This window comes from Lithobates pipiens, unplaced genomic scaffold (genome assembly GCF_037356315.1).
Source record: "Lithobates pipiens isolate NorthernLeopardFrog02 unplaced genomic scaffold, aLitPip1_a1.2 Scaffold_8, whole genome shotgun sequence".
In the NCBI taxonomy this organism is placed as follows: domain Eukaryota; kingdom Metazoa; phylum Chordata; class Amphibia; order Anura; family Ranidae; genus Lithobates; species Lithobates pipiens.
In genome coordinates this window covers 616027343-616051861 of record NW_027507903.1, presented here as the reverse complement: position 1 = coordinate 616051861, position 24519 = coordinate 616027343, and the positions used below count along the sequence as shown (strand labels likewise).

The window sequence follows — 24519 nt, the reverse complement described above, 5'->3', positions numbered from 1 at the left end:
CCACCAATATAGGAGGACACTTCTCCACTGACCACCAATATAGGAGGACACGTCTCAACTGACCACCAATATAGGAAGACACTTCTCCACTGACCACCAATGTAGGAGGACACTTCTCCACTGACCACCAATGTAGGAGGACACTTCTCCACTGACCACCAATATAGGAGGACACTTCTCCACTGACCACCAATGTAGGAGGACACTTCTCCACTGACCACCAATATAGGAGGACACTTCTCCACTGACCACCAATATAGGAGGACACTTCTCCACTGACCACCAATATAGGAGGAGGCTTCTCCACTGACCACCAATATAGGAGGAGACTTCTCCACTGACCACCAATATAGGAGGACACTTCTCCACTGACCACCAATATAGGAGGAGACTTCTCCACTGACCACCAATATAGGAGGACACTTCTCCACTGACCACCAATATAGGAGGACACTTCTCCACTGACCACCAATATAGGAGGACACTTCTCCACTGACCACCAATATAGGAGGACACTTCTCCACTGACCACCAATATAGGAGGACACTTCTCCACTGACCACCAATATAGGAGGACACTTCTCCACTGACCACCAATATAGGAGGACACTTCTCCACTGACCACCAATATAGGAGGACACTTCTCCACTGACCACCAATATAGGAGGACACTTCTCCACTGACCACCAATATAGGAAGACACTTCTCCACTGACCACCAATATAGGAGGACACTTCTCCACTGACCACCAATATAGGAAGACACTTCTCCACTGACCACCAATATAGGAGGACACTTCTCCACTGACCACCAATATAGGAAGACATTACAATTTTCACTGCCTGCTTTTCTTTTCTGGTCTTTATTTTTCATTTTTATAATACGATCTACAACTCATCTCAAGGCTTTGCTTATTTTATGTTTTAAGGTAGAGGCTAAAAAAGACAGAAAAAAGTATGGAAACCAAAACTAGACAATAAGACAAAAAGCCAGACACTCATCTATTGGATGGGTGGGGCTCAGTTGCTGACCATACAATAAAGAGAAGAAACTACACCAGACAAGGAAAAAGTGTAGAAAAATAAACCACATATAGAGCCACAGAGATATAGTGTTTGATATAATAAGTCATTAATTGTAACAAAAATAGAAATGTATTAATTGTATGAATACACAATAGTTGATTATACAGAATATGAAATCAATGAATCTCAAAGCTTTCAGTTATCACATATCCTGACCTGTAGACCCAACTGCTGAGCACGTCATGCTTCCCCAAGACCTTTGGAAGCTTGGCGTCTTCTATACCAGCCAGTTAACACAAGCTTTATTTGTCCTCTTCAACATGGGGACAAGGTGCTATGCCAGGTGGGTCTCCACTGGCAAGGTCCCACCACCCGTGTACAGAGAATTTGGTAGAGGAGCCAGCTAAAAATGAATCTGGGCAAAAGGGAACTAAGAAAAGAGTGGTTAGGCATCTAGCAGTTCACTCATTAGCTAATGTTAAGTTACGTATCATAAAGCAACGTTCCTGCCGAGTCGTTTTATGTCCAGATTTAGGTTTAAATGCCATGCTAAATTTATTATCTAGAGGTCCTGACTGCATTTCTGCTGCAGAGTCAGATTTAATTAAAACCAACTGTAGATTCAACACTGCTGGTTACTCGGCAATAGAAGCACGAACCTGAAACAAAAATGTTCATGAAGTTTCCTTGTGCTACACAACATATATTCTTGGTATAAAGGACTGGAGCCACTGTGGACCATGCATGTGACCTACGTGTATAAGGGACAGAGTCCAAAATCGATCAGTTTTCTGATGGGTGTAATGGGTTCAACCAACCCCTCCATTATCTTTGCTACATGGTTCCTGTCATACTGTCAGCCTTGTTTTTGGCAACCTTAGCTGGGGATATCTAAGGACTATGTCTGCGTGGAGTTTGTATGACCTCCTACATTCCTGGTATACTGGCAGGTTAATTGCTTTTCATAGCACACTGATGGGGGCATTAGAGTGTAAGCTCCTCTGGTATAAAGATTGATGTGGCTGGCTCAGTGTTCTCTGCACAGCACTGCGGACTAGCTCATAGCTATATAAATGTATAATAATAATATAGTGTGTAATTGTGGTGGGACATTAGAGTGTAAGGTCTTCTGGTACAGAGCCGAATGTGAATGGGACAGTATTCTCTGTACAGAACTATGGTATATGTCAGAGCTATATAAATGTATAATCTTACGTGACTGTGGTGGAGATAGTAGAGTGTAAGCTCCTCTGGTACAGAGCTGAATGTGACTGGGACAGTATTCTCTGTACGGAACTATGGTATATGTCAGAGCTATATAAATGTATAATCTTATGTGACTGTGGTGGAAATAGTAGAGTGTAAGCTCCTCTGGTACAGAGACTGATGTGACTGGCTCAGTGTTCTCTGGACAGCAGTGTGGTATATGTCAAAGCTATATAAATAATAATACTGGGGATGGGGACATTAGGGTGCAAGCTTCTTCCTCTGAGGAAGAAGGTTTACCTCCGAAACGTGTTAGCCAGCAGTGAACCCCTACATCAGGGATATGCAATTAGCGGACCCCCAGCTGTTGCAAAACTACAAGTCCCATCATACCTCTGCCTCTGGGTGCCATGCTTATGGCTGTCAGAGTCTTGCTATGCCTCATGGGACTTGTAGTTCTGCAACAACTGGAGGTCCGCTAATTGCATATCCCTGCCCTACATGATCTACCCTATGATCTGGAGAGTTCAGGTCCGAGGACTGTTTTACCACGGGATGGAAGCCCATTTATGTATATTTATTTTCACATGCTTGTGAGTAGTTACTATCTTTATTTCTTTATTTATCTTTATTTATACAAAATAAATTTACTTGGGATAATGCACAAGGCTGGTGCGCCCTCTTTTCCTTTATCTTTATATGTGGAGGAAAATGCCTTGTAGATGTCATAGGAGAATGGACACACTGGTTCGAGATGATAGAAAGGCAACAGGAACTGCAATAACCCCTCGTTACATCCAAGGTATGCAGAATACCATCTCTGAACACACAACACATCGAACCTTGAATGGGCTGATGGGCTACAGTAGCAGATGACCACTCCGGGTGCCACTCCTGTCAGCTAAGAACAGGAACCTGAGGCTACAATTCGCACAGGCTCACCAAAATTGGAAAAACGTTGCCTGGTCTGAGGAGTCTCAATTTCAGCTGCGTCATTCAGATGGTGGGGGCCGGATTTTGGCATAAACAACATGAAAGCATGGATCCATCCTGCCTTGTATCAACAGTTCAGGCTGGTGGTGGTGTAATGGTGTGGGGGAATATTTTCTTGGCACACTTTGGGCCCCCGTGGTATCAATTCAGCATAGTTTAAATGCCACGGCCTACCTGAGTATTGTTGCTGCCCATGTCCACCCCTTTATGACTAAAGTGTACCCAACTTCTGATGGCTCTTTCCAGCAGGATAATGCACCATGTCACAAAGCTCCAATCATCTCACCACTGATTCCATGAACATGACAATGAGGTCACTGTACTCCATTGGTCTCCACAGTCACCAGATCTCATCCGATAGAGATTGGCATCATAGATGTGCAGCCGACAAATCTGCAGCAACTGCAGTGATGCTATCATGTCACTATGGACCAAAATCTCTGAGGAATGTTTCCAACACCTTGTTGCACCTATGCCACCAAGAATGAAGACAAAAGGGGGTCCAACACGGTACCAGCAAGGTGTACCTAATAAAGTGGCCGGAGAGTGTATGCCAGAGCTATATAAACGTATAATCGTATGTGACTGTGGTGGAGATATTAGAGTGTAAGCTCCTCGCAGCTGCAAAGACTCATGTGACTGCCTCAGTGTTCTCTGTAGAGCACTACTGTATATGTCAAAGCTATATAAATGTATAATGATAATAGTGTATGACTGTGACAGGAATATTAGAGTGTAAGCTCCTATGGTTCAGAGCCTGATGTGAATAGTCCAGTGTCCTGTGTACGTATATGTCAGCACTGTATATATCAGCACTATAGAAAATGTATGATTTACAAACAGTAATGAAATGAAACAGTAATGAAAATACAAAAACAACCTCACATTCCACGTTCTGCTCACTGAATGCGTTCAGGAAAGCTGTAAACCGATTGGCTGCAGGGGGGAGACAGCACCTTGACTTTTGACATTTGCCTTAGTAACTGAGCTAAATATATTTATTAGATAAGTGAAACGTTGAAGGGCAGACTCTTGAAGATCTGCTATCGCTGTAATAGGGAGCATGCCACCTCCAGGAAAGGGTTCTTCTAGACCAGGTTCACCAATGACACAAGCATGAAAGACATGCAACGTCTTGCCCAACCGTTATTTGTCATTCAGGCTGGACAACAAACCCCCGTCTTCCCAGTCGTGTCTGTTGCCACATTTTCACGCACCATCCAGAATTTTGGCAAAAAACACCCACCAGGACCACCTACATTTGGCCTTCCATGACCAAACCTCCAATGAATTGGGTCTCACAGTCTTTGCATTTACAGTCACCATTTACATGCCGTGCTGTACACTGCAAACTATTGATGTGGTTTAAATGCTGATACCTTAAAGTGGAACTTTATGGCAAAAATTTACAATGGGTGAACAGGCAGCATTCTTATTGCAGAGGAAGCATGCTTTGTCTCTTCTGCATTAAAGTTACTTACCTGCCTGTCCAGCACTGTATATGGAGATAGGAATGCGCAGCTCATTGTACAAATTCAGCAGTGCCAAGCTGATTGAACTCCTGCACATGTGGAGGGAGTGAAGTCACCTTGACCCGACCAATTAAAGAGGCAGGCGATCGTTACCCAGAAGCCCTCCATCTTGGAATAATTTTCAGGCCTTGGGATATCATTGGTAAAACCAATTTATGGGGGGGGGGGGGGAATCAGTGGGGAAATGCCCTTACATTGGTGCCCTGTAGGAAGTGTGTTACTTTGGAGGGCAGTGGGAAGAATGCTCCTTACAATGGTGGTCAGTAGGAAGAATGCTCCTTACAATGGTGGCCAGTGGGAAGAATGCTCCTTACAATGGTGTTCAGTGGGAAGAATGTCCTACACTGCTGGTCAGAATGTTCCTTTCATTGGTGATCAATGGGAAGAATTCTCCTTACATTGGTGGCCAGTTGGAAGGATGTTCCTTACATTGGTGGCCAGTGGGAAGAATGTTCCTTACATTGGTGGCCAGTGGGAAGAATGCTCCTTACATTGGTGGCCAGTGGGAAGAATGCTCCTTACAATGGTGTTCAGTGGGAAGAATGTCCTACACTGCTGGTCAGAATGTTCCTTTCATTGGTGATCAATGGGAAGAATTCTCCTTACATTGGTGGCCAGTTGGAAGGATGTTCCTTACATTGGTGGCCAGTGGGAAGAATGTTCCTTACATTGGTGGCCAGTGGGAAGAATGTTCCTTACATTGGTGGCCAGTGGGAAGAATGCTCCTTACATTGGTGGCCAGTGGGAAGAATGCTCCTTACATTGGTGGCCAGTGGGAAAAATGTCCTACACTGCTGGTCAGAATGTTCCTTTCATTGGTGATCAGTGGGAAGAATGCTCCTTACATTGGTGGCCAGTTGGAAGGATGTTCCTTACATTGGTGGCCAGTGGGAAGAATGCTCCTTGCAATGGTGTTCAGTGGGAAGAATTTCCTACACTGCTGGTCAGAATTTTTCTTACATTGGTGATCAGTGGGAAGAATGCTCCTTACATTGGTGGCCAGTTGGAAGAATGCTCCTTACATTGGTGGCCAGTTGGAAGAATGTTCCTTACATTGGTGGCCAGTGGGAAGAATGCTCCTTACAATGGTGTTCAGTAGAAAGAATGTCCTACATTGGTGGTCAGAATGTTCCTTACATTGGTGATCAGTGGGAATAATGCTGCTTACATTGGTGGCCCTTGGAGGTAATGATATTGGTGGTCAGAATGCTACCCTTACAGACAGCTAAAAAGAACATTGCTGTCACGCCTCTGGCTCTGCCAAGTGGTATTGGCCCTGGAACTATGCAGGCACCTCTAAATGGGAGGTCAATTAGCCACAGCTCAAAGGATCCCAGACAAGCCCTGGAGGAACCTTACGGTTCCACAGAATCCCAGTTAAAGGGGTTGTAATCCCTCATGTTTTTTCACCTTAATGCATCCCATGCATTAAGGTGAAAAAGCACCTGTCAGTCACCGGCACCCCAGCCCCCCTGTTTTACTTACCTGAGGCCCTTCATCTAATCTGTGTCTGCCCACACTCCAATCCCCGGCGCTATGCCTCAGAATAGGAAAGTAAGTTGGTGCCGGAAAGTTGAAGTCCAGCAGCCTCAGATACATCTGGATGAGAGGTGCCAAGGGGTGAGTGAGCTCACCACCCATCCCTATCTGTGACTGAAGTCTCTCCCCTTCTCTCTCCTGCCTCTAAGTACACTAATGCAAATCAGGGTTCTCAGAGCACCCCTTACATCAGATTTTCCCTTTACACCAGAGGCCACAGTGTTCTCCCTCACATCAGAGTCCTCTCCGTACATCAGAGTTCTCAGTGTTCCCCCTTAAATCAGGGTTCCCAGAGGATCCCTTATGTTAGGGGCCCCAGAGTTCTCCCTTACATCAGAGTCTGCAGATTCCCCTCTTACAGTGAAAGGGAACTCTGTGAATTCAGATGTAGAAGGGGAACTCTGGATTCTGATTTAAAGGGTGGGACTCTTGTTCTTAAAGGGGCTATAAAGGTTCGTGTTTTTTCACCTTAATGCATCTTATGATGCACAAACTTGTCGCACCGTCTCTCTGCTAGGGGGGTCTTGGCTGTTGATTGGATAGATTGATAGCAGCGCAGCCATTGGCTTACGCGGCTGTCAATCAATTCCAGTGACGAGGCCGCTGGGGGGGGGCGTGGCCGAGTCCTGCATTCGGCGTCTATGGACGCCAAATGCTGGACTCGGGAGCGCGCCTGCAAGGTAACCTCACTGGGAGATCGCTTCTCCTAGGGCAGGGGTACTCAACCTGTGGCTCTCCAGCTGTTGCGGAACTACAAGTCCCATGAGGCATAGCAAGACTCCGACTGCCACAAGCATGACACCCAGAGGCAGAGGCATAATGGGACTTGTAGTTTTGCAACAGCTGGAGAGCCACAGGTTGAGCACCCCTGTCCTAGGGGGTTATCTGATGCGAGAAGAAGCCGAGAGAGCCACCGAGGGACCCCAGAAGAGCAGGTTCAGGGCCACTCTGTGCAAAACGAGCAAAACGTGCAAAACGAGCTGCACAGTGAAGGTAAGTATGACATGTTTGTTATTACAAAAAAAAAAATGAACCTTTAGTGTCACTTTAACTTGTGATTAGAAATGTTATTTAATAGCAAAATATATGTATAGTTTATACTATAAAAAAAAAATTGCTGTTTGCCACTAAAGTGTTTGGGTTGGACTTGAAGAAAAGGTGGCAACCCTAGACTGATGTGATTGTACAATATATACGTAGTGGTGTGTAAATTGACAACGCTAATGACCTGAAATAAATACATTTTACGCACAAATTTCCACAGATCCTATTTCCGTTACCTACGCAAAACCAGGACAGTTTACGCAAGTAATGTTGCTAAACATAATTTAATACTTAAAAAAGAATCATAAACATATTTAATGGATTAACTGTTGTTTCATCTTTACAAGCGGAATAGCATTATTTGCGGTGGCCATAGACTCTGACTGGTTCAGTGACGTAACGCAAGGCGCATAAGTGCTTAAAGTGCAGTAATCCCAGTGCAACCAATCCAAATTTATCTCAAAGCTGATCAGCCACTAGTAATCTGAAATTTGATTAGCTGCTTTGATTTTGTGCCCATTGCGCATCATTAAAAAAACAAAAAAAAAAATGGTCAGATAAAATCCAAGAGCTAAGAAACCAATTCGACAAAAGCGAAAAATCTTTCTCTAATTTACCATCACACACCTGAGCCTTTCGCGGATTTCCCCGACAAGTCCAATTTTACGTGCCGCTGCACACGCGCAGCAAAAGGCGTTGTTCCCCCCTCCCCCTCTCTTTCTACAAGGGAAGAGAACAATCTTTGATTGGTCACAGAAATTTTCCGGCAAGACGGTAAACCTCTGGCGGGCCGTGTAAATTTTTACATTTTTTTTTGTACTGCCAGTTATTGCTTTTGCTCATCACCCTCTGGGATACGTGATTGGTCAGGAGCGTTGCAGGAGCCAAAATTGGGCCGTGTGCGGCTTGGTTGGGAAAAGTTGGAGTGGGTGGCGGAAAAGAGGTGAAGTGATTTGGGAGCGCAAAGTGGAAGTTTTATGACTAATATAGGTGTGTATATGTATATATATATATATATATATATATATATATATATATATATATATATATATATATATATAGATATAGAGAGAGAGAGACACATACACAAAAAAATTATACATATATAATATATTCATACATATATACATATATATATATATATATATATATATATATATATATATATATATATATATATATATACACACACACACACACAATAGTTTTTTTAAATAAAATAAACATATATATTATATACACACACACACTATATATATATATATATATATATATATATATATATATATATATATATATATATATACACATATACACACACAAAAAATAGATTATATATATATATATATATATATATATATTATATATAGCTTATAAATTTACAGCTGCAAATGCATATAAATTAACATTAAATTAACCAATTAACCTTTGAAAATGTCACTGTATCACTTTTCAAATGTCACCGCATCTGTTCCCGAATTAAACTTAAAAATGACTCACAACCTGTACAGTCGTCCTCCTAAAGTATTAAAATAATGACAATTTTTAGCATTTTTGCGTCAGTGGGGAAAAAAAAAAAAAAGACAACCAAAAGGGGCAATTTTGCATAAAGCATCCAAGCAGAACCAGCTCCTGCAGATAATTGAATATTCATATTTATGAAGCCGAGTTGGGCAGACTCTGGCCCTGCGGGGCTCGCTGCAACTTGTAGTGCCCCCCCCCCCCCAAAAAAAAACACAGGTCCCCCATTTCTGTTTTTTTTTTTTCTGAAAGCGTGGAGGTAGGAAAACTAAGACCGAGTCGCATCAGATGGAGCTTGCAAAGTGTGTGGAACATTTAAGTACAACCCCCAATGGCATAGAGAAACATACACATTATCTACCCAAAAACGATTCGTGTTGAAGCCGCATCTTGCGTTTACGGCTTGCAGGATAGGCAGGTTGCAAAGGGATAAAAACATTAAAAAAAAAAAGGCAAAGGCAAAAATCAAGAAAAAAATAAAATAAAGAGTGGGGGGGTGCAACGTTGCAAAGAGCCCCCCTTTATTACTGACGTACCTTTTATTCGAGCTGTTCCAGTAGATGGGATCCAGGCTCAGCGCTGATAGTACGGAGAAATTCCAAAGGGTGATCAGCATCCTTACATACAAGGAGGCGAGGAACTCTTTTAAAAACATGTTTTTTGTTTTTTTTTCCCGGAGGCTTGATGGTGATGGTGGTTGGTTGTGGGGTTTTGGGGGGGGGGGGTTGGTCGGTCGTCGCTCTGCTCACCCTCAAATCCTGGGGTTTTGGTTAAAATTCAGAGGGGTGCAGAGGAGAAGACGAGGATGGGGGCTGGCTTCTTTTGTTGGTCGGGATAAGGAAGGGTGGTGGGGGGGGGGGGGATTTCAGGGATATGGGATAAAGTTTAGGATAAAAAGTTGAACCATATTTGCAGGCAGGAGGAGAGGGGTTCAGGGTCTTGAGCCCGCTTCGAGGGGATGGTAGTCATTTTGGGCTTCGGCGGCGGGGGAAGGGTACGGGCATGGAGCATAAGAAAGGGGCCCTATTTTTTTATTTTTTTTTTGTCTCTCTGTGTCCCCCTGCGAGCAGAGTATCTTGCAGCAGGCTCTGTTCAAGCTACAAGCAGAGTGTGCAGGATAAATCCCCCTATACACAGAAGAAAGGGAAGGTGGAAAAGAGGAGGAGGGGGGGAGGGAGGAGGAGAGACTCAAATTCTGGGGAGGGGAGAGCAGGGGGGGGGGGGGGGGAGGAGGAGGAGGGATGGAAATTACTAAACAGCACTGATTTCAAGGGAGATGGGGAGCAGGGCCGCCTGTGTACAACCAGACACACACCATTGTACACACACCCACACGTACATGGAGATCTCAATACGGGGACACACAGGTCCTGCAGGGCAGGTGACAGGCGGACAAGACTGTCCTACAGAAGGGACAAGTGGGGACCATAGGCAGGGTGACAGGGATGTGGGCGGAAATTTCACAGCAAGAATTCGCCGGGCGCGCAGGGGTGGGCACCTGCTACGCTCAAATGCGTATTGTCATTTAGTGTGTATATATATATATGAACATTTTTTTTTTGTTTTAATATATACAGTATATTATTTTTCAATCAAATTTTATATATATATATATAAATTTGCCGGATGCGCAGGGGTGGGCACCTGGTACGCTCAAATGCGTATTGTTGTTCACTAAAATTTTTTTTAAATATTTCCGTTTAAATATATACAGTAAAATATTTTCAATAAAAGATATATATCTATATACATATAAATAAATATATATATATATATATATATATATATATATATATATATATATATATATATATATATATAGGCAGGGTGACAAATGCACAAATTTTGCGGCAAGAATTTGCCGGACACACAGGGGTGGGCACCTGCTATGCTCAAATGCGTACTGCTGTTAACCAAAAACAATATATATATATATATATAATTTTTTTTTAATTCTATGTGTGTTTTATGTTAATATATATTTTGTTAAGAATTTGCCAGATGTGCAGGGATGGGCACCTGCTACGCTTCAAGGCATTTTTGTTGATAACCAAAAAATAAAATAAACAAAATAAAAAGCAAATATATATATAGGTAGATTAGCAGAGCACAATTTTGGGACTTTAAATGAAGCGAGCATCAAAGAGGTGCCCGCCTCCATCCCTATCAAAATATTAAAAATGGGGTGAGGGGGGGAAAAAGGGAAGAAGGTGGGACTTTAAATGAAGCACACAGCAAGTAAAAAAGTTGGTCAAGCGACTAGAAAATTACATTTATTCATATTTCATAATCCATAATCCACCATAAAACATTTTGGGCATCAAGCCTCTAACAAACATTTTGGGCATCAAACCTCTATAAGGTGGATCTTAAATAGACATACAATGTATAAAAATGTATCACAATCCGATAGATCTTAACATTTGAAAAAAGCAGCAATGACAATTAATGCATAAAGTACACAGAGTGATAGTAAAATATATTGAATACACATAAAATCCTTTTATATTTCTTATTCAATCTTTTTTATCTTTTGTTCTTTTTTTATTTTATTTTTTTAGATTTACTTCATGTTTGCTCCTGATGAGCGGTTGTCGTGCCGCGAAACGCGTCGAGCCTTTATCGTTTTTTAATTTCTACATTAATCATGGAATAATAGACATCATTTGATTTTATGTATATTCAATATATTTTACTATCACTCTGTGTACTTTATGCATTAATTGTCATTGCTGCTTTTTTCAAATGTTAAGATCTATCGGATTGTGATACATTTTTATACATTGTATGTCTATTTAAGATCCACCTTATAGAGGTTTGATGCCCAAAATGTTTTATGGTGGATTATGGATTATGAAATATGAATAAATGTAATTTTCTAGTCGCTTGACCAACTTTTTTACTTGCTGTGTGCTTCATTTAAAGTCCCACCTTCTTCCCTTTTTCCCCCCTAACCCCATTTTTAATATATAGGTAGATATCTATCTATCTACAGATATAGATATATCTATCTATCTACAGATATAGATATATCTATCTATCTATCTACAGATATAGATATATCTATCTATCTATCTACAGATATCTATCTATCTATCTATCTATCTATCTATATATCTATATATATATATATATATATATATATTTTTTTTTTTTATTGGTTTGTTTGTTTTTTTACAAAAGCTTTCAAATGGAAAATAAATATATATATTTTTTACTCCTTCACTCCAATAAAACAATAAAAAAAATTTTTTTTAAAGGAGATTATTAGTCTCACTGATTTCACTGGCATTTCTTCATTATTTTTATTCATTAAATTTTTTTATTTTATTTATTTTTTGCTGTTTAGCACCTAAATAAAATTTCAAACACTAGGCAAAAGGGCTCTTTCAACTGTTAAATAAACAGTAGAGTGCTTTGATAATAATTCAGTGGGATCTGGAGGAAAGTGATCAACTCTGTGATGGACAAAGCGATCAACTTAGTGATAGATGAAAAAAAAAATGAAAATGTCACACCTTTATAAGTTGTCCCCCTAGGGCCCATGTATGGTTGGAGATGTTAGCATGCTTTAACATAATCTAAATCCCACACCAACCGTGTAAGGGTAGCAGCTCATATTGTGTTTTGGTGCAGGGAATTTACAAGTGCGATCACGCAAAAGTGGCCGCAGTTGCCCTTTTTAAACTGATAACAATAGCTGTGTAGCAATCAATAACACAAATTTGGGTAATTTGATTATCATTAGCCTATTAGATTGCAAGCTCTTATGAGCAGGGCCTTCCTAAAACCTAGTAAACACAATGCGATTATCAGACAAATTATTGTGTTTTTCTTTGCATGCTAGTCTCCAGTTTGAAAATGAAGAGGTTACTTATGCCCCATACACACGATGAGATTATCGGACGAATGATCGTCTGTTTTTTTATTGCATACTAATCTCAGATCGAATCTGATGAGTTTACTAAAGTCTGGAAAATTCCCACATGACAGAAAAAAAATTCGGAAGTGATGTCATGTGTTGTAATGCATTTGTATTGACTTATCGAACGATAGCTGTACTGATTAAACGAAAAGCGTATGATCTGGCATCGTACGGAAAAAAATTCCATGCATGTCCGATAGAATAATATCGGATGAGCTGTCCTGATCGGCTCACTAAAGCTCTGTACGAACGATCCGATTATCGAATGATCGCTTCGTAAGCGGTATTTTCCGTACGATTTTCTGATCGTGTGTATGGGGCATTAAGTACGAAAATTCTCATATGACGGAATAAAAATTTGGAAGCGATGCAATGTATTTGTATAGTATTTTCAGACGAAAACTGGGCTGCTTAACCACTTCAGCTCCAGAAGATCATACCCCCTCTGCATGACCAGGCCATTTTTTGCGATACGGCACTGCGTTAACTGACAATTGCGCGAGTGTGCCACGCTGCACCAAAATAAAATTGATGTCCTTTTTCCCCCCCCAGCTTTCTTTTGGTGCTATTTGATCACCTCTGCGGTTTTACATTTTTTGAGCTATAAAACGAAAAAAGACCGACAATGTTGAAAAAAAAAAATTTTTTTTTTACTCTCTGCTATAAAAACACCCAATAATTTTTTTTTTTTTAAATAATCGAATTTCTTCATAAATTTAGGCTGCTATGAGTGGCTGATTGCCACCATTACTGGTAAAAAAAATAAAAATAAATAAAACATCCAAAACTATATACCATAGTTTGTGGGCGCTATAACTTTTGTGCAAATCTATCAATATATGCGTATTATTTTATTTTTTTACCAAAAATATGAAGCAGAATATCTGCTACATATTAGCAGTAAAAAAAAATCCCATATATAGTTTTTGGATATTTTATGTATTTTATTACCAGTAATGGTGGCGATCTGCGACTTATAGCGGGACTGTGCTATTGCGGCGGACAAATCGGACACACACGGTTCGAATTTCAAAAGATTTTTTTTTCAATAATCATATCTATGAATTTTGCGTACAAATTTCGCACCATTAGTGGGCTGCAGTAACAGACGATTTTCGTGCGGCCATGAAATTTGAGGAATCGGACATGTCGGAAATTTTTTGAAAAATGAATGATTTCCTAATCAATGATGGGAGAATCGTGCGAGAAATGTAATATCACAATAAAATCACAGTGGGAGCGGGTTGCCGGCAGGGCGGGGAGGCGTGCACGCCCCAGACCCAGAAGTGCAGAATCACGTACCTGTATACCTGTATGTGATTCTGCACAGAGCGGCTGCCCTGTGAATGGGTCAGTCTGCGCCAGGTTAAAACGAGAATCGTATGATCTGGTATTGTGCGAGAAAAAAAAATTGTGTTTGCCCCTTCAGATAATTTCGCAAGAAAGCGGTGTACTAACGATCAGATTATCGTACTATCGCTTCGAAAGCGGTATTTTATGATTGTGTGTATGGGCCTTAAGCCTTTTGTATAGTAACTGTACTGTCTCCCTCTATATTGTACAGTGCTGCACACACTGTTGGCGTTATATACTGTAAATCCTATACAATAACAACAATAATTCGATAATAATTGCGCACACACTGTTGGCGTTATATACTGTAAATCCTATACAATAACAACAAAAATTCGATAATAATTGCACGCACACTGTTGGCGTTATATACTGTAAATCCTATACAATAACAACAATAATTTGATAATAATTGCGCACACACTGTTGACGTTAGATACTGTAAATCCTATACAACAATAACAATAATGAGATAATTGCACACACATTGTTGGCCTTATATACTTTAAATCCTATACAATAATATACAATAAGATAATAATTGTGCACACACGGTTGGCGTTATATAGTGTAAATCCTATACAATAACAAGAATTTGATAATTGCGCACACACTGTTGGCGTTATATACTGTAAATCCTGTACAATAACGATTAGATAATAATTGCGCACACACTGTTGGCGTTATATAATGTAAATCCTATACAATAATAAGATAATAATTGCGCACACACGGTTGGCGTTATATAGTGTAAATCCTATACAATAACAAGAATTCGATAATAATTGCGCAGACACTGTTGGCGTTATATACTGTAAATCCTATACAATAATAACAATAATTAGATAATAATCGCTACCATTGTTCCCTGTGCGTTGCAGTCGACTGCTGATCGTTAATTGTAAAATGATCGTGGAGTATGGCCGCTCTAGCAAAAATGGCCAACGCAAGACACACGTAAAATGCACTAAACCTAAATGGTTCTATGTATTAGAGATTTCCTCCTCCCATACCTAGCAATATGTCCAGAAAATGTGTGATAAAACACGGGAATCAGCGCCATAACGTACAATAAAATGCGCTTATTATAGCCACACAGGAGTGCAAATGGCCTCTTATTGCCACTGCTGGTGAAATGAAGAAGTAGTAATTAAATGAATCTCCTCTTATCTCTCGGCGATACAATAGCAATATTGATATATGTTCTATAGGAGATGGAGCTCTCATTGCTATTGTTATGTGTATTTGTGTCATTGCTATGTGGCCACTTGTAGGTGTTTTTTTGCTTTGTTCGGGGTTGCAGAGGATGATGGATCTACAAATAATAATAGTAACAATGTGCGCAGGATGTCGGAGACGCCGGCTCGCTGAATTTGTAGCATTATGTGCAGAGAAAAAAAAAATTCAAGTGACCCTTGCCTTTCCGCCAATGCCCACATCACATCATCTCAGTGCTCATCATATGGTCTGGCAGTGACTGTGGGGGAAATGCTCAGTGATCCAATGTGTGTGTATTTTGGGGGGGGGGGGGGGTATTACAGTTGTCTGGTGGCTGGGATAACACATAACAATCCTGGAAAGGTGGTGATCATGAGAGCAGCAGAGATAGAGAGAAAATGAGGATGGAGAAAGATGGAGGGGGTCAAAAATAACGATGGGGGGAGAGTGAGGGTAGCAGATGTGGACAGTGAGGATTGGTGAGGGGTTGGGGTAGAGAAGGAGAGGGTGGAGGGTGAACAATGAGGGTGGGGGGAAGAGAAAGAGGGAGTCCGGGTAGACAGTGAGGGTGTGGGGGGTGCGAAGAGGAGAAATGGAGGTGTGGACAATGATGGGGGACAGAGCTAGAGAGGGTGTGGAGATGGACAGTGATGATGGGGAGGGGAGTAAAGAGAGATAGTAGGGGACAGATGGTGAAGTCACGTGGCATTGAGCGGGAAGTTATGGGGGTGTACAGTGAGGGTGTGGTGGGAAGGAAAAGAAACAATGAAGATGAAGGTGGCAGAGAGAGAGAGAGGAGGGTGGACAATGAGCATGCTGGGGGACAGAGAGAGAGGGGAGGGTGGACAATGAGCATGATGGGGGACAGAGAGAGAGGGGAGGGTGGACGATGAGCATGATGGGGGACAGAGAGAGAGAGAGGAGGGTGGACAATGAGGATAAAGAGGGATAGAGAGAGAAGGAGGGGAGATGGACAGTGATGATAGGGAGGGGGGTAAAGAGAGATAGTAGGGGACAGGTGATGAAGTCACATAGAGTAGAGCGGGAAGTTATGGGGGTGTACAGTGAGGGTGTGGTGGGGGGAAGAAAAAAAATAAGGATGAAGGGGACAGAGAGAGAGAGGGAGGAGGTTGGACAATGAGCATTATGGGGGACAGAGAGAGAGAGAGGAGGGTGGACAATGAGGATGAAGGGGTCAGAGTGAGAGAAGGTGTGAAGATGGACAGTGATGATGGAGAGGGGGGGTAAAGAGAGATAGTAGGGGACAGATGGTGAAGTTGCATGGAGTTGAGCGGGAAGTTATGGGGGTGCACAGTGGGGATGCACAGTGAGGGTGTGGTGGGGGGGAAGAGAAACAATGAAGATGAAGGGGGCAGAGAGAGAAGAGGGTGGACGATGACCATGATGGGGGACAGAGAGAGAGGAGGGTGGACAATGAGGATGAATGGGGACAGAGCAAGAGAGGGTGTGGAGATGGACAGTGATGATGGGGAGGGGGGTAAAGAGAGATAGTAGGAGACAGTAGGTGAGGTCGCATGGAGTAGAGCAGCAAGTTATGAGGAGGTACAGTGAGGGTGTGGTGGGGTGGAGGGAAATGGTGGGTGCACAGTGAATTTGTGGGGGGGTCTAGAAAAAAAGAGAGAATGGAGAGATTGACAATGAGGATGAAGGGGGCAGAGAATGAGGATGGGGGGACAGACAGTAATTATTATTATTATACAGGTTTATATAGCGCCAACAGTTTGCTCAGCGCTTTACAACATAAGGGCAGACATTACATTTACATTACAATTTGGCACAAGAGGAATAAGAGGGCCCTGCTCGTTAGAGCTTACAATCTAATGAGGAGAGGTAGAGAGAGATGGTGGGGGACATATTGGGATGTTGAATGTAGTAGAGAGAGGTTGGAGGGGCAGAGAGAGAGAAAGAGAGGGTGAGTGGACAGTGAAGATGCGGGTAAAAGGGGGCAGAGAGCGAGGGTGGGGAGTACACACTGAGGATGAGGGTGGTAAACAGATAGTGGGTGATAGAGGGTAGAGGAGATAAAGAGAGAGGATTAGAAAAAAGATGGGAAGAAAGGGAATTAGAAAAAAGATGGGAAGAAAGGGAGAGGGTAGATGGCATGAAGGGAGAGAGGAAGAGAAATAGAGGGTAGAGGAGATAAAGAGAGGGGATAAGGGAAGAGATGGGGAGAGAGGGAGAGGGTAGAAGGGATAAGGAGAGAGATTGAAAAAGAAGGAGAAGGTTGAGGGGATAAAGAAAAATGATAAGGCAGGAGATAGAGAGGGTAGAAGGGATAAGGGGAGAGATGGCGTAAGAGGTAAAGAAGAGATGGGATAAAGGGAGGGGATAGGGGAGGGGATAGGGGAGAGATAGAGAGAGAGGGTAGAGGAAACAAAGAGAGTGGATAATGGGAGAGATAGACAGAGGGTAGAGGAGATGAAGTGTGGGGATAATGAAAGAGATAGGTATAGAGTGTTTGGGTAGAAAAGATGGAGAGGGGGGATAAGATGAGAGAGGGAGAGGGTAGAGAGGATGAAGAGAGGGGTTGGGGGGAGAGAGAAGTGGAGATGGGGAGAGTGATGGGGGAGATAAAGAGGTGAGGGAGAGGATAGAGGGGATGGAGAGAGTGGAGAGATGGAGAGGGTAGGGAAAGGGTTTGAGAGAGGGACTGATGCGTTTGATGAAAATGGATGGTCGGCGAGGGTGTCGGGGAAGTGGACAGAGAGTGTAGCAAGTATGAAAAAAAGAAGAAAGTGGGAATAGAGATGTTGGAGGGGGTGGGGGGTTGTAGAATAAGGGAGAATGTGGGGATCCGATAGAGAGATGCAGTGAGAGCAATAAAGGGGAGTGGCAAGAAAGAAGAGGTTGCGTTATGAAGATATGGAGAGAGGGGTTGGATTGGAGAGATGGAGAATGGAAAGTAGCAGGGAGGTGAAAAGGTAAGGATATGGTGGAAAGGTGGGTGGAGAAGGAGATGGTGGAAAGGTGGGTGGAGAAGGAGATGATGGAAAGGTGGGTGGAGAAGGAGATGGTGGGAAGGTGGGTGGAGAAGTAGATGGTGGAAAGGTGGGTGGAGAAGTAGATGGTGGAAAGGTGGGTGGAGGAGGAGATGGTGGGAAGGTAGGTGGGGAAGGAGATGGTGGAAAGGTGGGTGGAGAAGGAGATGGTGGAAAGGTGGGTGGAGAAGGAGATGATGGAAAGGTGGGTGGAGAAGGAGATGGTGGGAAGGTGGGTGGAGAAGTAGATGGTGGAAAGGTGGGTGGAGAAGTAGATGGTGGAAAGGTGGGTGGAGGAGGAGATGGTGGGAAGGTAGGTGGGGAAGGAGATGGTGGAAAGGTGGGTGGAGAAGTAGATGGTGGGAAGGTATTGGAGAGATGGAGAATGGAAAGTAGCAGGGAGGTGAAAAGGTAAGGATATGGTGGAAAGGTGGGTGGAGAAGGAGATGGTGGAAAGGTGGGTGGAGAAGGAGATGATGGAAAGGGTGGGTGGAGAAGGAGATGGTGGGAAGGTGGGTGGAGAAGTAGATGGTGGAAAGGTGGGTGGAGAAGTAGATGGTGGAAAGGTGGGTGGAGGAGGAGATGGTGGGAAGGTAGGTGGGGAAGGAGATGGTGGAAAGGTGGGTGGAGAAGGAGATGGTGGAAAGGTGGGTGGAGAAGGAGATGATGGAAAGGTGGGTGGAGAAGGAGATGGTGGGAAGGTGGGTGGAGAAGTAGATGGTGGAAAGGTGGGTGGAGAAGTAGATGGTGGAAAGGTGGGTGGAGGAGGAGATGGTGGGAAGGTAGGTGGGGAAGGAGATGGTGGAAAGGTGGGTGGAGAAGTAGATGGTGGGAAGGTAGGTGAGGAAGGAGATGGTGGAAAGGTGGGTGGAGAAGGAGATGGTGGAAAGGTGGGTGGAGAAGGAGATGGTGGAAAGGTGGGTGGAGAAGGAGATGGTGGGAAGGTGGGTGGAGAGGAGATGGTGGGAAGGTGGTGGAGAGGAGATGGTGGAAAGGTGGGTGGAGAAGGAGATGGTGGAAACGTGGGTGGAGAAGGAGATGGTGGAAAGGTGGGTGGAGAAGGAGATGGGTGGAAAGGTGGGTGGAGAAGTAGATGGTGGAAAGTGGGTGGAGGAGAAGATTGTGGAAAGGTGGGGTAGGTGGGGTGGTGGGAAGGTAGGTGAGGAAGGAGATGGTGGAAAGGTGGGTGGAGAAGAGATGAGATGGTGGAAGGTGGGTGGAGAAGGAGATGGTGGGAAGGTGGGTGGAGAAGGAGATGGTGGGAAGGTGGGAAGAGAGAGGTGGGAAGGTGGGTGGAGAAGGAGATGTGGGAAGGTGAGTTATGATGGGGGATGGATATAAAGAAAAAAGAAGGTTATAGAGGAGAGAAGGTTTTGTTCTAACTATAGTGGGTGCTTAGTCTATAATTTCTGTTTCTTGTGGAAAAGGGACAGCTTTTGGTGTAAAATATTTAGGTAAAGGTCATACCCTTGCCACATCCTGGTTCATGTAGACCATAATTGGTACAAATCGATCAGTTGAACCCACTGGTGATTTGACTGTGTGACAGATTGATTACTTTACTCTAGTGACATGTACTCTAATTAGGCCAGTTCATGGAAAAGAAGGGTTTAACATCCTTCACGAGTGAAACCAGAAACATTTCTTTGGGCCATATAGTGGCCCAATGATATTATCTGCATGATATCCTGGCCCATAAAGCCAAACTGTCAATTTGTTGCCTCCTTTTATCCTAAAGAGAACTAGTCATGGCTGGGCTTCTGCGTGAATTTGGTGAATTTTTCAATGTAGTATAACTGGCCAATCCTACATCAGAAAGGTTGATATTTGGCCATTTAGCTTGACTTTCTTTGTCTGAGACTGACCACAGCTTGGGAATCAGGGGTCAGAGTTCACCTGGTGTCTGAGACAGCGATTTCCAGCCCTCCTATGGGTTTCCTGCCTCCTAAAGGTATCTAAAGAAATCTAAACAAAGCTTTAATGCTAATGAGTCACTAAACAAATATCCACTTTAAACGTGCTTACCACATGCTTGTTCCAGGTATTGAGGGCAGAGGATGCCGGGCAGTTAGCATTTTCAGGAGGTTAGCTGTGGCTGCCTACCCGACACTGCTATGCACTCTAGGAGCTAGGATATAATGTCAGGAGCTAGCACCAGACTTTAATTGACCCTCCATTCCTCCAACTCTCACAGTAAGTAAAGCTAAAAAAAGCGGGCAAAATAAAAATATCTTATAAGTCAGCTTGAAAAATAATAATAATAGTAATATTATTAGTAATACTAATAATAAGAATCTTCCCTAAGTAAGCCTGAATAATAATAATAAGAAGTATAATAAGAATAAGAATAATAACAATTCCATCAATTTTATTTACTGGAAACAAAAAATGTTTCCTAAGCAAACCTGAATCATAATAATAATTTTAATACTCCTTTAAGTAAGTCTATAAAATAATAATAATAATAATAATATTAATGACAATAATAATCATCACCATCATCATTATTATTATTATTATTATTAATTATGGAAAATAAAAATGTTTCCCAAGTAAGCCTGAATAATAACAGCAATAATAATAATAATCTTCTACGAGTAAGCCTGTAGAATAATAATAATAATTATGGCAAAGCATATAAAAATGTTTCCTGTATAAGCCTGTGTAAAACTTATACTATGACTATATATATACCGATAATAATATAATATAATAATATTAAGCATATTATTTCTAAATAAGCCCCCATACTACTACTACTAACAATAATTGATAAGTAAGACATAATAATAATAATAATAAAATAAAAATAATAATCTTTCATACGTAACCTGAATACTAATAAAATAATAATAATAACAAAAACAATAAAAATAATCTATATAAGTAAACTTATATAAAAATAGCAATCTGAATACAATTAGCTAATAAAACGTGCATACAGTATTCATAATGAATAAATCTCTCTTTCATAAGTAAGCCTGTAAATAATAATAATAAATTAATGGAAATATTTCATATAGGTTTGGGAACCAGAGTATGATATATTTTTTTTTTACACCACCTTCCTACTTCATTATTTTGACTGATGGGTCCTTTAAGGGGGAGGAGCTGTATCAATTTTGTTTTTTTCTTTTAAACTTTAATGACTTTTTTTTTCCAGCCCGGTGTCCTAGGACGGTCTATGGTATGTGACTATGTGTACATACTGTATCATCTTGTGGGAACAATGCTGTGTGAAATAGGTGAAGCTTAGTTCGTGGGAACAGTGGCGAAGGCCTGGAAATAAATTAAACGCTCCATAAATCTAACGTACAAGTGGCATTGTACAAAAGAAGGACTAATAACCTTCCAGAGAACGTTTATGAAAGTCCCAGGTCGCCCTCGTTACTTCATTATATCACATTGGATTTCATCTCCCCGTAGAGCAGAGTAAAGGTTTCATTATCAGTCTTTTATAGCAGTCAGGACATGGACTGTCATTGAACAGGTAGTCAGGACGGATAATGTTTTAAAGTTTATATAGAGCCAAAACTTTTTATTTTTCAGTTCTGGATTAAGCAGTGAAGGGTCAAAAATGTTTTTTTTTTGCTGTGTCCCCTTGGGGAGCTTTCCCTTTACTTCCAGTCTCAGGAAGAGGAAATCTCTCCAAATCGAGGGGGGAAATCCCATGTTAGACAGTTGTCACCAGAACATGTGTCCCCATTGGAAGATTTTCCCTCCATTCCGGTCTCTGTGACAACTTATACATTTTGAACTTCTTATTCCCTTCTCTGCCGGAGGTCACCAGAACAAACAGAGAAAATTAATATTTTCTGAAGCAACACTGAGAATCTGATGGGAGGGGGGGGGGGGGGGGTTAAAAAAATAAATAAATAAATTGGCTCACCTAAAAGCCTGCCAGGCCTTTCCGTATGTGAGAAAAAGCCTATGTTTATGGTTCTATATATGGTTCTTACAGAAAGTCAAAGTCCGGTCTTGGATCAGAGGCGTTCAGGGTCAGATTTTATAAAAAAGCCCCCTAGATACACAGATGTTTTCTAACTTTACATAGATCATCCCGGACATGTCTCTATTGGAATCAAAAAGCCCCCTTTTTCTTTTAAGGCTCAAGTCACTATTGAGTCTATAGCCAGCCCCATCCACCTGAAACATGCTTAAAGGGGTTTTCCATCCTTAACTAAAACGCTCTAATCCCCTTTATGGAGTGTCAGCAGGGGGTCCTATTCTGCAGCCTCCACCCTAATCCCTTTCATAGGCTCACCAGGCAGACCCTTTTAACCTCTTTTAACCCAAAAAGACTAACAGGACAATAGGAAGCCCCCTTCGCACAATGACCATCCATACAATGTGCAGAGACTTCTCAACCATACTTCAGTATGTGTCACCGGAGGACTCCTATGTCATCTGTAGTGTGAGCTTATACATTAACCTCAATGAGCCCTGACTATCTATCTATCTCAGTGTTTCTCAACTCCAGTCCTCAAGGCGCCCCAACAGGTCATGTTTTCAGGATTCCCATTATTTTGCACAGGTGATTTGATCAGTTTCACTGCCTTAGTAATTACCACAGCCGTTTCACCTGAGGAAAATCCTGAAAACATGACCTGTTGGGGCGCCTTGAGGACTGGAGTTGAGAAACACTGATCTATCTATCTATCTATCTATCTATCTATCTATCTATCTATCTATCTATCTATCTATCTATCTATCTATCTATCTATCTATCTATCTCCCTTTATTATCAATCTATATCTAGACTTTTTTTATGTATTATATTTGCTCAGTAGCAGTTAGTAACTGGCCCCTTACAATCACTTTAAGCAGAACATGTTTTGGACCCCCTTATTCGGTTAGGGGTAGGAATGTCATGAAGAATGCTCTAAAAGTGACCCATGTCCAGGTCTATGTGACAGCAAGGAGAATTTGTATCTAAATCCAAGGTTGGCCATAAAGGTTCAATAACAGCCAATGAAACGCTCAATTATGAGTATTACTTATCAGCGCTATATAAATCCTGTATAATAATAATTACTGGTACTTGTGATAATGGGGTCATCTCTGTTCTCCTGGGGGGCAATAATAAGAGCTTGGGTAGCCAGAAGGGCCCATGCAAGGAGAATAATGGCAGAAATAATGTTCCAGGTATGAAAACTGTTGATATTCTCTGTGCCGAGGCCTTCTGCTGTGTTCCCCGGTATTTTCCTGAGTGCCTCAGTTCTTCTACTGAGTCCCCAGGTCTTCTACTGGGTGCTCTGGGTCTTCTACTGAGTCCCTAGGTCATCTGCCTCAGGTTTTCTGCTGAGTACAGTGGATCTTCTACTGAGAGCTCAGGGTTTTCCACAGAGAGCCCCAAGTCTACCCGAGACCTCAGGACTTCTGCTGAGAGCCCCAAGGTCTTCTATTGAGTCCTTAGGTCTTCAGTCCTGGGTCTTTTACTGAGTGCTCTTAGTCTTCTGCTAGGTGCCCCGGGTCTTCTACTAAGTACTTTACATTTTCTACTGAATGCCCTGAGTCTTCTATTGAGTCCTTAGATCTTCAGTCCTGGGTCTTTTACTGAGTGCTCCAAGTCTTCTGCTAGGTGACCCAGGTCTTCTACTAAGTGCTTTGAGTTTTCTACTAAATCTCCAGGTCTTCTGCTGAGTGCCCCGAGTCTTCTACTAAGTACCCTGAGTCTTCTATTGAATCCTCAGGTCTTCAGTCCTAGGTTTTCTACTGAGTGCTCCGAGTCTTTTAATAAGTACCCAGGTCTTAAAGGGGTTGTAAACCCTTGTGTTTTTTCAACTTAATGCATCCTATGCATTAAGGTGAAAAAACTTCTACAAGTGACCAACCAACTCCCCAGCCCCCCCCCCCCTTTTTACTTACCTAAGCTCCATATTTCCCTTGGCGGAGACATGCTGTCCCTCTCTGCATGGGGTCCCGGCTCTTGATTGGATAGATTGATAGCAGTGCAACCATTGACTCCCGCTGCGCTCAATCAAATCCAATGACACTGGCGCTGGGAGGTGGGGCCGAGTCCAGCATTCGTGTCTGTGGACGCCTAATGCTGGACTCGGGAACACACCTGCAAGGTAACCCACCTGGGAGAGCGCTTCTTCTAGGGGATAATCTGATGCGGGGAGGAGTCACGAGAGCTGCCACGGGACCCCAGAACAGGACGAT

At 42.3% G+C, this 24519-nt stretch overlaps 1 protein-coding gene across 1 annotated transcript in view; it reads right to left on the bottom strand.

Moving 5' to 3' along the window:
* The window catches only part of EFNB3 (ephrin B3), a 142601-nt gene extending 133047 nt beyond the window's left edge, over positions 1 to 9554 (bottom strand). The window contains exon 1 of the mRNA XM_077470677.1: positions 9396 to 9554. Coding sequence (XP_077326803.1) covers positions 9396 to 9514 — 119 coding nt within the window. The 5' untranslated portion in view covers positions 9515 to 9554. The remainder of the gene's footprint in view (positions 1 to 9395) is intronic.
* Positions 9555 to 24519: the final 14965 nt, after the last annotated feature.